This window comes from Biomphalaria glabrata, chromosome 1 (assembly GCF_947242115.1).
Source record: "Biomphalaria glabrata chromosome 1, xgBioGlab47.1, whole genome shotgun sequence".
NCBI classification, from domain to species: Eukaryota; Metazoa; Mollusca; class Gastropoda; family Planorbidae; genus Biomphalaria; species Biomphalaria glabrata.
The window spans coordinates 52,356,786-52,372,953 of NC_074711.1; the positions used below are offsets into that span (position 1 = coordinate 52,356,786).

Below are 16,168 nucleotides of genomic sequence, written 5' to 3' on the forward strand. Positions count from 1 at the left end.
ATAGTCTAATTTAAATTTCACACAGCCAAGCTGTGATTCAACTTAAAAACTAAATTTTGTCATGGGTCTAAACTTCAAAACATTTGCTATGTAGAGAAGACTTTGAGAGCTCATTATGCAAACAAATAGTTCAAAGGTCATAAATGGTACATAGGAGTAGTTACACGTTTAATTTCAAGCTAGTTTAAGAATGAAATCTGTGAAGGGTGAGATTTATTTCCTTCAAAATCTGCATGTGAATCCAGAGACTTAGGCTGACAACTTAACATTAGCTGGAGATATTAAATATATTGGTCCTTTAAGTAGGCCATTGACTATCATTAGTTATCCTTAAAAAAACAGTACTAATGCTATTTTGTCTCTTAATATCTTATGGTAATAATCAAAAATAAATTTGTAATGTGTTACTAGTAGAGCACCAATATTGTGAAACTAATTTAACTGTTGGCAACTAAGAACCCTTTTTCCACTCAATGACTCACTCTCAAATTTGACAGATATTTAATGATTTCATTATTTTTTTTTTTTGATATGCTATTTTTCTTGTCAGCACTTCTATCATGCTCCTCTTTTAAGTTCCCATTTGTAAATGTATTTTATGATGGTACAAAAAGTATGCAGCACTTAAATAATGCTGTCTTCAGTTCAGTACTGTAAACATTTTGACAAAGGACTAACTAACACATGTTGTATTCATTAAATGTATATGCACTGAATAGTTCTATTGGAAACACTGAGGCCTATTAGGTTGGTGTGTTTAAAAATCTGCATGGGATATTATTGCACTAGTTACTCTGTAGTGAATGACCAAAGTTTAAAGCTTGTTTGCATAAACATTTGTTCACAAAAACAAAATTATTAAGACTTCAAGCTATGAGTGCATCAAATGATTTGTTTCCCAACTTCAATGTTTAATATTTTTCTTTCTTTTGCTCAATACAATGTTGCTGGATTGAGTTACATGTTGTTGGTCATCTGTTTTTAGAAAAATACATTTTAAAGCAGTTTATTTTATCTGAAGTCACTTATTATTTTTGTTTGTTTAAGCAAGGTGAGCTGTTAGATTAGTATAGGTTGACTTGGTGAACGATCACCTCATTACTTTTGTTGTCACAATTTGTTGTATAAAATGGATCCTATCAACTTGTGCTAAGGCTGTGAAACAGAGAGCAGATAGTTTCTTGAATGATCTTGCACCATCAGATTTTTCATTTGGTTTCAGACTGAATGATTTTATAAAAAGATTGAAAAGATCAAATAAACCAAAAAGAAATGCATATAAATTTGGGCAAGGAACAGATCATCCAATGTAAATAGGTCTACTTACAATTTTAATCATGTAGGCTTAATACTTTGATCAAAGTAATTGGTTTGATTAGTCTGTGAGCCTATTTGTGTGTTCATTTGTTTTGTTTATGACTGAAACTGACCATATGAAGCTCTTACTGTTGAAGCAAATAAAAGTTGTTAAGTTTTTGGATTTGAAACTGACCTTTGGAAGGTTCTATTTTTCTTTTGAAATAATAAAGTTGTTTTTTTAAAAGAAAAGGAAATGTAAAGGTTTTTTAAATGTTTTTTTGCATGAATAGTTTGAAAATTTAATTTTGTCTAGGTAGCTCTCTTGTAAACATAATAGAGCAGTAGTGTATTTAGAAAAAGTCTAAGGTAAGCAGTAGCCTAAAAGAAAGTTAAGTCTTAGCAATGAGAAATCAATTTCTTAAAAATTGTTTAGCTTAAATAAACATCACAATAACACAATCTGATACCCCAGGTAGTCCAAATAAATATTTGAACTGAATTACAATATATCTTATGGGCCTATGATATCAATATCTTATGGCTCTGTTAAAATCTCAATTCATTTACAAAATCAAAGCTCTGCTATTAGCTTATTTGTTGTGTATATCTTAATCCTAAAATTAACTTCACTCAATGATACAATCAGATGGCTGTTAGAATATCCCTAGTTGAGGCATAATGCAGATTAACTAACCAAAGCATATATACATAATACTAATAATATGATATCCTAAATAATTTTTTGGCAATTTGATAAGTATCTCAAACTAGCCCACATTAGTATCTTAACATGACTCATAGATGATCATAGATAAAAACTTATTGACTCAGAGGATGATTATAGATAAAAACCTGTTGACTCAGAGGAGAGGATGGTTATAGATAAAAACCTGTTGACTCAGAGGATGATCATAGATTAAAACTAATTGATTCAGAGGATGATCATAGATAAAAACTAATTGATTCAGTGAATGATCATAGATAAAAACTTATTGAATCAGAGAATGATCATAGATAAAAACCAGTTGACTCAGAGGATGATTATAGATAAAAAAACTATTGACTCAGAAGATGATTATAAATAAAAACCTGTTGACTCAGAGGATGATTATAGATAAAAACTAATTGACTCAGAGGATGATCATAGATAAAAACCTATTGATTCAGAGGATGATTATTGATAAAAAACTTATTGACTCAGAAGATGATTATAGATAAAAACCTGTTGACTCAGAGGATGATTATAGATAAAAACCTATTGACTCAGAGGATGATTATAAAAAAAAAATTATTGACTCAGAGGATGATCATAGATAAAAACCTATTGACTCAGAGGATGATTATTGATAAAAAACTTATTGACTCAGAAGATGATTATAAATAAAAACCTGTTGACTCAGAGGATGATTATAGATAAAAACCTATTGACTCAGAGGATGATTATAGATAAAAACCTATTGACTCAGAGGATGATTATAGATAAAAACTTATTGACTCAGAGGATGACTATAAATGTTTGTTTTTTTCAACTGTTCTTGCAATCATGGTCTTGTTAAGTGAATGTTCACTACTTAACTCAGATTTGTGGCTTATCAGACGATAGCAGCTTTCAGCTTGTCCTGTAGTAGTGTTTTACTTATTTTTATTTTGTTTTGTAAAAGGAAATATATAATTTACAAATAAAAGAATGACAAATGAGAAAATATTTTTGACTGAAATTAAGTAAGAAAAACAACCCAGTTTGCTTGTAAAACAATTGAAAAATAATGTTAGATGAATTTTATTGTAAGTTTTGAACAAACTTTGAACAAAAAATACACTGCGATTAAAGAACAATTTTTTTTTTCTATTTTAAAGTGGAACAAAAAAAAAAAAGGAATGACAAGTTACATGTATCATAAAAGTTGTCAACAATGTACTAGCTGATACCTGTGCTGGGTTATCTCAAGAAATATCATGTGTCATTGATTTTGACCAGATCCTTTTTCCCCCATCTTCCAGTGTAATAGCTCTATTTAAATGCCTGTGAGTTCTAGTAGCTCATATCAGTGGCGTAGCTAGGGTGTTTGATGCCCAGTGCGGCATCTCCTCTTGATGCCCCCCTCGGATATAAAACATCGAAAATACGTTATTATACCTTAAAAACATATAGTACAAATAAATAGTACGATCTTTCTTGGTCGCAAAACTATCAATAATTTTATCGAAATCTGTTTTCCATCAATGCCTAGCTAATGAAACTCATCGCTGATTGGTATAAATTCTTGATCATCTTAATTAAGTCTGAAAAAAACTTCGCTCGCATATAGCCACACTAAAATCTGTTAATGCTACCAGAAGAGAATCTTGGACATATTTCTATTTGTCTCAAAGCAGAATTTGGCATTCAATAGGCATCACGAATATCTAGACAATATTTAGAACTGAATCACCTGGTGGCATTCTAGGTACCTTTATATTTTTTGTAACCTCAAGATTTCAAACATGTTCTTGTTGGAGAAGTTCAAAGGAGTCTGAAGAAATAGCGGGTGACGCCTCTTTCGCTCCAGAAGAAATTTGTTTTTGTCAATGTTGTTATGATCACTATCGAGATTGATTTCAATCTGAGCATTCAATGGTTGGGATAGCGACAAAATTCATTTTCACCTACCACATCATGATATTGCTCATATTGGGGGATTGTTTCTTGGACTATCACGTCCAAGGAAGAATAAATCTCAAGCCGTAGTTCGTTCTTATGTGTTTATACAAACGCTTCACCTTTTTCGATTGGCTTCTATTTATTGTGGCCAATACGTCTTTGAATAATAATGGCTTTAGCGTTGCCCTTCTGACTAATAGGTATCAATGTTTCTAATGTTTTCCATTTAAGTGCACAGTCTCGAATTGAAGATCGTTGTTTTAAAAGGTAAACTTACCCGTCTTTTACTTCAGTTAATTCAGGGGCCAAGAATCCAAAATAGGTGAGAAAATTAAGACTGCATAGCAACTAACAATCCGCCTACTTTAGAATTCTTCTTCAACTCGTTCGTGATGCCCATTAAGGGCCGGATTCTGCTTTGAGCGAAAATGAATATAATCCAAGATTCTTTTCATTATCAGATTTTTACCTCTAAGACCCTTTGATCCATGCCGTCAACCATTTTAACCTGAGAAGACAATTTCTCCGCCTGAGCTAGCACTATGAGCGCCAGCCAGACTTATCAATCTTGAGCAACGCCCATAATATTAACAGAGTGGCAAAATGAATAAATTTTTAAATAAAATACAGTAGTTTGTTTGTTCATGTATGTACATGTGTGCAGCTTTTAATGAGAAATTTTATGATCAGTTTGATGCCCATCACCACTTGATGCCCCATGCGGCCCGCACCACCCGCACGTGGCTAGCTACGCCACTGGCTCATATGGATGGAATACTTTTTCTTTCATCCTTCTATGCAGCAATCTTATAAGGACACCTTCTTTCTCCACTTACCCTTGATGCACACTCTGTCACTTGTGCTGTAGCCTTGAAAATAGGCCACACCTTTTGTCTTCAAACACATTTCTAGTTTACCTAAGTTGTGTAGAAGAATGATCCTTTTTTTCTTTTTTGAAGTTAGTTGGCCTGCATCCAGATCACTATGGCTCATTTCTCCTTGTTACTATAGAGCCATATTTGTAGAGGCATTATCCCCCGACTGGGTGTTGTATAAGCTAGTTTTTTTTTTTATGGAGCCTAAATAATAATAACTAGTCCACCGGCGGCGTAGCATGCGCCGTTACTTTGCAGGGCCTTCCTTAGGCCAATGCAACCTATGCGACCACAGTAGGCCCCGCATTTTCAAAGGACCCACGCTAATTCTAGGTATAATTATTAAATTAAACCATTTTATAAATTATAACAGAATTCCAGCAGCCTCCTGATTTACCAGGAGTTCCTGGAAATCTCCCGAAAGTGCAAAATATACGAAAAATTGTCATTTTGGGTTGTCATTCAAAATGGAAAACGCCAATCCTACGCGTGATGAAAAAAAAAAAAAAACGGCATTATGCAATACCCGTAATTGTGGAATCTAGTGAAAGAAGCTTCTCACGCCTCAAACTAATGAAGAATTACTTGAGATCAACAATTCTCGTAGATAGATTGAAACATTTGGTAACTCTTGCTATTGACCGTGATCTATGTAGGAAACAGAATTCTTATGATATACTGTATGACTTCGCTACATGCAAGGCTCGTGTAGTAATTCTGTGTGTAGTAAAAAATGAATAAAATGCAAAGACGAATATATTTTCTAATACCCCTACCCAAACTGGGCCCCGCGAAATCCGTTTCGCATTGGCCCCCACAATGGTTAAGTCTGGCCCTTCTATTTAGTGACGGATAAATACAGGGTAGATTACTTGTTCTCTTTCCATGACTTCTTGGTCACAATAGTTAAGTCCGGCCCTGCTATTTAGTGATGGGTTAATACTACTTGTTCTCCCTCCCCCCTCTTTTTTTCGTAGGTTAACTCTAGTCCGTCCGACTTGCAGAAATAAAAGAGTGATCTTTCCTTTATGTGGTGTCCAAACTCTTGAGCCATGAAGAGAATTATATATATAGATAGGAATAATTGCATTGCATGTGATTAGAGGTGTATCAATATTGGATAATTTTGTAATCAACATTTAAAAGGCTTCTTTACAGTTTATAAAAGTTTTGAAAAGTCTACATAAAAAATGAATGCAGTTTTGAGTCTTAAATCAGCATGCAAGATTAGATTGCCAGATGAACATGAATAGGGGGTAAAGTATCTTCTTTTTTAAAGGATTGTCTGTACTTTCTAAGATAACTACTCAGTAGATGTAAATGATATTGGCCCTATTCTCCTCCCCCCCTCCCCCACACATAACTAAATATAGTTAAGTATTTTAAGTTGAATAATTTCAGACTTTGAAATGTATTGAGCAGATAATAGAAAGGTATTCTGTTTCTATGGCCAGCAACCTTTAACCAACTAATGTCATGAATGGGTGAACTCAGGGGACTCCTAAATATCCAGAAATTCAAATCCGCATTCTTCATTGAGATTTGAACTCAATACACTTAGTTCCAAAGCCATGCCATTTACCACTTACCCACAGCACCCCCTAATTAAATATAATTCAATTAAATCATTTACATTATCAGACATAAAACCCTTTGTAAAAACTTTTAGAAAAAAACAAACAAAATTAATATGAAGTGTAATTGTATCACTTTGTTTGGATCAATCATGTCATTAAATTTGTAATAGATCTAGAAAAACAATAACAATTCTGTGCAATTAGAAATATTTTTACCATAAGTTTTTATTTAGTGTAATTTCATGCTTTTAGCATGCTCAATGCACTATGGCAGTGATGCCAAAAATATGGCCCGCAGGCCAGGTCCAGCCCGCGACAAGGTTCGATCCTGCCCACCGAAACGGTCGGCACAGAGTAGAAATTCCCCATCTTTTCCAAAAAAATCCCAGAATGTTTAGAAATGTATCTTACCTACTTTAGGGCCCTCTTATGGACTGGCACCATGACCTTAATCATTTATACGTTTATGAAATTGGAGAGTTCAAGTAGAATTTAGAATCTACCAGGAAAAGTGAACGGATTTTTTTTTTTTGGAACGATAATAAGCCAACATATTTCATTGTATAGAAAGTGTAGCCGTTGTATTTTTTTTAACAACAGATAATCGGCATTATAAAACAAAAATCAAATATTGCATCATTCTTAGTTTGTGCACGAATAAAAAGATTTTTAAACTACTCCTAGAAATTGGAGGATCGATGGGAATATTTACCAAAAGGTGACAAGAAAATGAATCGTTAGCTAGCTATAATTTTGCTCAGTTTCCATCGCAAAAAAAAAAAAAAGATATCTTTCAGATATCCCATTAATTAATGTAAGCACAGTAAGTAGTAACTACTAGATCAACCGGTTTCTAACAAAATTGTTTTAGGTCAATTTCTTTTCGTTCATGTGGCCCGTGACACAAGTGTCGGGAATTAATTTGGCCCGCAGGTTGAATTAGGTTGGGCATCTCTGCGCTACGGTCAAATCACTTCAAGTTGTACTACTTGAATTTGAACTCCAGTGCTCAAGCTAACACATTAACCACTGAGCCAGCAAAGTACTTATGAAAATATAAAGCTTTATAGTTATCTATTGTTAGTTTTTAACTAAAAAGAATAAATTATCAATAATTAATAAACTAATTTGTTATTTTTTTACTGATTAATTTTTATCATCGACAATGAATAACTGCACATTTTCAACTTGACCTGAGAATGAGAAGATTGAACAATAGCATGTACAAAAATTGTACCACACAGACAGACAAGAGTTGATATAAGCTTTTTAAAAAAATATAAACAACAGTAATATCCATTGCAGATAGACTTTTATTTCACTTCCAGACAGTGTACATATTATTGAGGACTGGGCTCTGCACTACACTCAATAGTAGGACTTCTCAGAGTAACAATGAAACATAAAATATTTGAAGTATTTCCTTCTAGAGAGAACTGACACAAACATGTGGAGTAGATTATTGTGGAACAAGAGAAACTAGTTTTTAAATCATTCCAAAAGTCGATTTTCTTTTTTGCTTTTGTTTAAATATTTGGTTGTCCAGAGCTGAAACAAAAAAGTTGGATGAAGGCAATACATATATATATGAAGACATTCACAAAAATGATATCAATTTATTGAGTTCTGCTCACAATGTACAATATCACATCAGTTTGAGAGGGAACAGAATTTGAAAAAAAAACCAAAAAAAAAAACATAAACTTTTTTTTTAAAGGTTTTGAGGGTGGGATCACAGCTAACTCACAAAATGCACGAGGAAGAAAAATATAGATCAGTTGATATTTGAATATTATCACTCTAGAACACTAGCCACAAATCTAACGGGATTGCACAATTGTATTTTTTACATTCACATTTTACAATATTATATTGAAGTAGCCTAAGTTTTTAGTTCAGCCCCCCCCCCCCCCTCTCCATTTCTTTGCTCCTCATTATTTATTCATATTGTGCCAATGTGAAGTTTGACTAGCCATGGTTTGGTCGGAATAAAATTGTTACTAAGTAAAAATTTGTCAATTTTGTATTGCAATAAATATTCAGCATATCATAAACTTATAATGCGACAAAAATAAAAACATAAAAAAATGGATGTATTCTACATTAAACTAAATTCAAAACCAACTGATAAGTTTGGACATGTTTTAAATAATTTAATTTTTGTTTTAACATGATAGAAAGTTGAAATTCTACAATGAAATAAAAATACTTTTCTATATGATCAATAATATATAGCTAAAATTTCAAATTCCTTTTGTCTTTTCAGTGTGTTTTCAATAAAAACACTAATTTCAAATATGACATTATATTTTGTGATTAAAATTAATTTGATAACATTAATAGCATTTTTTGATTAGCCTAATAATGCACAGCTCTATTATAAATCTAAACATTTTCAAAATAATAAATGTTCATATATTTTACTTTAATATAAGGAAAAAAACTTTCAAGAGTTGGTTAGTTATTAAAACTTCATAAACATAATAATAATAGATTACACACAAAAATGAACAAATTAACTGGATGTCAAAACTCCTGATAACCCTCCCCCCCCCCCCAAAAAAAAAAAGAGGAAAAAAAAAAAACAAATACTAGTATTTGTAATTATCATTCACAGCATTGAAGATGAATTAATTTTGTTGACAAACTCAAGACATTAACTGCGATCCAGATAACAACCTGACTTCATGACTTCCATTGACTGTTACACATTTAAAGAGGTGGCTGGTTAAACGGTCGTACAGTGGATAGACTGACACTTGTAGATTTTGTTCTGAGGTTGATTGTACTGTTGTTGGTTCTGACTTCCTACTGTGGAAGTGCCTTTAAAATAGCATGTACCTCTTCTGCCACAGCAGCAAGGGAGAACTGGAATTGTTCCTTTTAAATATAAAAAAAAAGAATGGAAATACTAATCATATTATCTAAGGTTATTTTTTCTTTTCTTTTTTTTTTCAAAATTTCATCTTTAATTTTGGTATTCATAGTTTTTACCTATCTTTATATCTGTTGAACCATTAGGGCACCACACATGTCAACTGTCTTCTATATATTCTAAGTCTTCATTACAATTAAACAATTTTAAGCAATTATATCTTATTTAGGTGTACTTTAAAAAAAAATATTAGAAATACCATACTATAGGTAAAAAAAAATAAATATTAAAGATGCCATACTCAAGATTTATTTTTTACTTGTTTAAAGAACATTATTGTTTTAAAGTGGTTTGAAAAAAAAACAGCAGGCAATTATGAAAAAAAGGTATCAGAACTCTACCTTTGTTTTAACCATAGACATACGCTGATCTCTGATGTGTTCAAGAGTGGCAGCCATATCTATTTCTTTTGCACCTATAAAAGATAAATAATAAATAATAGCAGTTACAAATTTCAACGATATTTTAGAAAACAGCTAACTTTATAATTAATTAATTATAATTAACTCAAAATTACATAAAAAAAAAAAAAAAAGGGAAGGAAAAATGATTTACCTTTGGCCATCTTATTTAGAACCATGTCAATAAGACAATATGTTCCAGAACGACCACATCCATCGCTAGATAAAAATAGATAAGAATGACAGAAATCAATTGAATGTGGAAAATTGCTTGATTTTCAAATCTACTGATTAAAACAGAAAACCTAAAATAAGCTTCTAGGCCTTTAAGGACTGACCTGCAGTGAACAGCGATAGGGCATGACCTTCCACGGAATGATTTGTTAACTTTACTGAAATAGACAGGAGTTTAAACATCGAGTTACAAAGATATTTTCTTACTCAGCATTATGATATTACTATTTGATTATGACTCTAGAAATACAGAATTTCAATGAATGCTGTCATTTAACAAAAACAAAACAATGAAGATAAAACTCCACTAACATTATTGTACTGCATAAAAAACTATACTTTTATGATTTTGAAAATAAATTAATTACCTAAATTAATCTAGATACTGGTCATAATAAACACATTTAACATGTTGGGCAAAACCTATATATGTAACAGTAAAAAAAAAAAAAAAAAGCTCTAGTGTGCTTTTAAGATGTTGTTAAATATTTAAAACTGTCACAAAATCAAACTAAAAAATCAACAGCTCAACAAAATTGAGTTGAAAGAAAAAAAAAGAAACCTTATTTGTCATTGTGGTATTAATGTGACAGTAATGGGACAGACTGTCAATAATTAAGGGGCTGGGTTATGATCTAGTTTAATGAAGTGCATAATTAATTGAAAAGTATAATTGTTGAAAAAAAAGGAGGAATAATAATCTATAGTTTCTACTTAAAATTTGGTAAAGATTTAATTGAAAGATTTAATTAATTGGATTTAAAAAGCAAAATAACTCTAAGCTTATAAAACATAGACTAATATTAATTAAAAATTGGTATAAACACTACAAAGCCTTTCAAAATCATTTTCTAAAGTACTTATAATGTCAAGTTAATAAATAAACAATACAAAACAAATTAGGCCCTATCAACTATGCCAATAAATGATTTAAAACATTTTTATCAAATATAGTTAGGCTGAGCATTGGTAACATACAATCTATCCATTACTATACTGTACCATTTGTCTTCTTAGTACTGTAAAATTTTAATATTTCTTTAATGTTTCTAATAAACTGAACATCAACTTGCGTAAAAACTACAAAGTGATGAAAAGAAGAGGCAAAAGCATTGCTCATTATTTAGCTACCTAACCCATCACCAGTGAGCAGTTAGTGTAGTGGAAGCATGCAGTCCCGATCACTTTTGTGACTATGCAATTTGCCCACCGTACAATTGCTAAATCACAAAAGCTGCCAGGAAAAGCAGCAGTTAGTTGGCAAGATGGAGAACAGAAATTAGTAAGCTAGTTCAATTTAAATATGAAGATAAATACACACAATAATATATAATCATTTTAAAAAAGGACACAAGATCATGTGAGTTTTGAAATGGTTAGAAGCTATTTAGATTTACAAAGAATTGACATCATAGTTTGTATTATCAAAATAATACATTTAAAAAGAAAGAAGTTTAATTATTTTACAGTATTTCAAAATTTTATATTATTCTTTCAAATTAAAACTCTATAAAGTTAACCTTATTTGGTTGGATAAAAACATAAAATTTTTTATTTGAAACTTGAAAAAAAAAAGGGGGGTGGGGTGAGAAAGAAGAAATGTGCTAAAAGAGGGGATAAAACATGTGCTGAAGAAATGAAAATGTGTCAAAACTCTAGCACTTTGTTCTAATAACTATTAGCCATACCAATTCAGCCAGTAATTATTGGCATTAAAAAGCATTTTGTTAGTATCTGATGTTCTACATTTTATTTTTGCAACTGTATAAAATTTTTATAAATTTATCTGGAAACTTTGCTTTTCAACTACTCCTAAAGTAATTACATAATTAGCATTTTGTTGCAAAACAATATAACAGATATATCGTTTATCATTATTAAATTCACAGTAAATCTTCAAACTGTTAGATAATCTCAGACTACCAAGAACTACTAAAGGTTAAACTGAACATGCTCTCTAACATATTGTTAATCTTTGTTTCCTAATATGAGTTATTTATATACAGATGTTCTCAACAGAAATAAGCAGACTAGACATAGGAATAAATGATTCAATGCTGATCAATAACCACTGTGTTGATGAATCAAGGAAATCATGAACTAAATAAAACAGTAAATTGGAAGATGTACACATCTGGCACAGCTAGCATCATAAATCACATTATGTTGTATTGATTTCTGTCTGTTATACATGACTTTATGTTGGCCTTCCTTGTTAATCAGAACTTCATTTTCAAACTTATAGTTTGTATATAAATGGTACAAAGATTTAATTATGAAAATATTACTGTTTTCATAGTGGGAAAAAAATCAGTTACAAAATAAAAAAACAGTATTTGTCCACCATATTAAAAAAAAGAAAAAAAAAAGCTAAATCTATTTGAAATGCATTATTATAATAATATTTATAAAAAACTCTAAGTGCATTCTATAAGACTACTTCCTAGTGTGCAACATTTCTTGAAGGAAAGACTACTTAAAAGTACAAACCGTCTAAAATCAAGCAGAGCCTTGATAGAAGCAGGTACAGACAACTCAGGCCAAGTAAGGAAGTGGAATTGGGTAACAGTTCTTGTCTCATTGGTTTGCAGGTTCTTGAGATAGAAGCTTCTTACCAAATAATCATCACACCATATGTGCTCAGAAACTAGATGCACCTGAATATAATAGTTATATTTATCTAAGTCTTTATAGACTATTTTTTTATAAGTCTGTTATTCATATACTTTTAATATATAGAAATCATGCTCTAATTCTAGTATCTGCTTCACAGTTCGTCAACTTTAAAAAAAAAATCTAATCATTATCAGATGATGTAAAAATTATTTTAAAAAATTCAAGGGTTCATTTTATTGTTTCAAAACTATAGAGATTAATTTGATAACTTTTTTACATAGGATATTTGAAAATTATAATTTTAGATATCCATAGTGTTTATATGCTTTATATGCTTTAATGACTTCAATTGCTTTTCTTTTCTTAACTTAAGTTAAAAATGTGCGGTGAGCATGTTTTTAAGAATTCAAAACTTGAAAAGTTAAACAAAAACAAAGAAAAAAAAAAAAAAAAAGAGAAAGTGCTTCTCACACCCCTTGTTTGTATATATAGAAAATGACTAGCTCTTAGATAAAATAATCTTTTTATCAAACTGATAAGTGGCAATAAAAAAATTAAAGAAAATAACGATAAATTAAAGCCAATTAATGATTAAAAATGATATAATTGATTAAACTTAACAAAGCATAAAATCTCTAAAATTTTTATGATTACATATTCAGAAAGTACAATACAGTATGCTTTTTTTTAAAGTTGTAAAAATACTTTTATGGTTTGTTATGTAAAAAATTGAGAAACAAAATAGTATTTTCGCGCATATAAACTGCGGGTTATACAAGTTTTTACAAACGAATAGCAGCTGTGAGGGATATACAAAGGTGCGGGGCTTACAAAATTTGAATTAATAAACATAGCATAACATAAACTATGGACATACCAGTGGACCTTTATACCTCCTATAGTTTACTGTGTGGTTGTGAAATGTACATTGAAAAGCTTTATGTACAACTCATTCTAAACCTCAAGAAAACAAATAGTTCTGATAATATTACTTTATGTCCCAGTAGTCACGCTATGAATATGCGGGGTATATAAGGGTGCAACCTTTGTTGTTACTTATTTTGTATCATGTGTGGGGTGTAAGTGTGTGTGGGTTATACACATATGCGGGGTATATGTGCTATAATATAGTAGTTCCAACATGAAACAATGTAAATGAAATTTAATATCTGTTACTCCTATTAAATGGGATAACAGTAGTCAGTATATAAATAGCTCAGAGCTTTTTCTAAAGAAAAATCTACCTCATTATTACTTAAAATTCAAATTTGGAACGTGTAAAACAAACATTTTAGCACAAGCAAGAAGAGGGTGGAAAGGTTCAGACCTTTAGTCCTTTCCATTTGACCTCTACACCTCTGCTAGTAATCATTGAAAATCTATTTGTTGCAATCAGATATCTTAACATTTGGAAGGAAAAAAAAATCTAAATAATATTTTTATCTTGCAATTTATTCTACACTTTACAAGTGTACCAGTACTTTCTTTAAATGATATCTTAACAAAACTTTGACTTGTCACTTGACTAATCTCACTGACTCAACTGTTCATTCATTTCTTTGACAAAGACACTTTTAATACATATTTTTCTATATCTAATGAGCACTTCATGTTCAACTATTCTTTATAAACATAAAATTGTCAACATTATTTTGCTTAGTTGACAGTAACTGTCAGATTCCTATTTTGATATTATCCTGATAGAAAAAATTGGAAATTTTATAAAAATAATATCAAGATGCTTCTTAAAGTAAACCCTAAGGATTAAAATGACAAGAGAAATTTTAATCAGAAAGGACATTTTTAAATTTTTTATCTCATAAATATATTTATTTTGTTTTTGTTTTCTTTCCTTTACCTCATAAATATGGTAAAGGTCACTTCCTTCTTCAGGCCAGTAACGATGGCAGAGGCTTGTACCATTCTCAGCTAGTTTTGTTAGCATAACTATCACAACTGATCCTTGTTCCCAAATCATCTTAGATACAAATAGTAGAAAAAAGAAAAAAAAAATTAAAATAGGAATTATAATGATAGACATTTTTATTTTTATGCAAACATTATATTACCTACCAATAGGTTATCTTAGATATATTTTTTTATAAGCCTTATAAGTTATATCAATGATCCAAAATTCTATAGTATGCTTTATTTTTCTTTTCATGACATACCTGCCAGAAATCAGCAACTGTGTGGGGCAGTGGTCCCTGGGTACAAATGTAAGCTGGGTTTCTTGGGTCATGGTCAGTCTACAAGAAAACAAAGTGTAGATAATGAGGCCATATAAGAGCCTTAAAGCAAAATTACTCTTTACCCTTTGCAAAACTGTTTCAAAGCTTGTGAAATAATATATGCAGGCAATGTTAGAAGAAATGAAATTAAATAGAAAAAATGTCAATAAAAAAGGTTTAGAAATGTTTATATTTTTTTTTTAGCATTCTGATAGTATTCTAATTCAATGTAGCAATATATTAAAAAGAATTCTTGATATAATATAAAAAAATATAATTCTCTTCTGAAATATTACATAGAAAGAGACCTGGTATGACTTGAGCAAAACACACAAATATCATTTACTTAATTATTTTACATGGATTGCTATATTTTTTCTTATTGAAGAGAGGCAACTGCTCTAAAATACTTGGCATCTCAATAAAGAATTATTGCAATTTTGAATATTTAAATAAAAAAGAACAAGAATTTTGAATTGTATATTTCTAGGTACAGGTATAGAACAATTTTTAAATTGTGTTTTTTTCTAGATATTACCAATCAACCAAGGCTAAATACATTTAGAAAGAAGAATATTGATTGTGATTTTATCATTAAATGCTTTTTTTTCAAATTACAAAACTTCAGAGGTCTACATACACTTTTGTTGATGGTGAAATTATAAGAAAATAAAAACTGAAAAGAAAAATGTTCTGTTCTGAAAAGTGTCAAATTGATAATATTTAATTAATAAAAAAAAATTATAATTGTTTCCTTCCATGTGAACAGAGCAGATTTTAATAATTTTCTGTTTGGATAATAGCATTTCAATCCATTACTTCTGCTCACACATGTCTTGATTCAAATAGCATTGTCTAAATTAGAAGAGTTCTAGCATTAGGGTTTACTTCTCCACAAGAGAAAATCATTTCCACAACCAGGTCATTATTAAGTGGAATAAAACAAAAGCAAAAAAAATTTTTTCCCTTCAGAAAATGCATTTGAAAAATTGATAGAAAAATTGCTTTAAAGCTAATTAAAAATTACATCATTCAAAAGTATTACATTAGTAATACACAAATGTATGATTATAATCCGGTTTTGAAAAATTATTTTAAAGTGTTACAGAGAATGAAACTATGGGAAAGGAAAAAACCTAGTTGTTACATTACTGAAAAAATATGTTTGCCCCATTTAGTCTAGCTTTTAGAAACAATAATTGGAGCAAAATCTACATGGGCCTTAAATCTTTACTATTTTCCTACTGTTCATTCAAAAAAGAAGATTATTATGTCCTAACGTGGTCTTAACTCAAACCTTCTAAAGGAAGGCAGGAAATAATGATTGGCAGGGTTTACAATTTTGGAACATTGTGGCAC

At 30.5% G+C, this 16,168-nt stretch overlaps 1 protein-coding gene across 1 annotated transcript in view; it reads right to left on the reverse strand.

Annotated features, from left to right (window-relative positions):
- Nucleotides 1-7,687: 7,687 nt before the first annotated feature.
- Nucleotides 7,688-16,168, reverse strand: part of LOC106079945 (receptor-type tyrosine-protein phosphatase N2-like) — a 293,472-nt gene continuing 284,991 nt past the window's right edge. The window contains exons 16-22 of the mRNA XM_056043460.1: nucleotides 14,750-14,827; nucleotides 14,437-14,556; nucleotides 12,453-12,619; nucleotides 10,067-10,120; nucleotides 9,883-9,947; nucleotides 9,669-9,742; nucleotides 7,688-9,272 (exon numbers count right to left, since the gene is read on the reverse strand). Of these exons, the coding sequence (XP_055899435.1) occupies nucleotides 9,201-9,272; nucleotides 9,669-9,742; nucleotides 9,883-9,947; nucleotides 10,067-10,120; nucleotides 12,453-12,619; nucleotides 14,437-14,556; nucleotides 14,750-14,827 (630 nt within the window). The 3' untranslated portion in view covers nucleotides 7,688-9,200. The remainder of the gene's footprint in view (nucleotides 9,273-9,668; nucleotides 9,743-9,882; nucleotides 9,948-10,066; nucleotides 10,121-12,452; nucleotides 12,620-14,436; nucleotides 14,557-14,749; nucleotides 14,828-16,168) is intronic.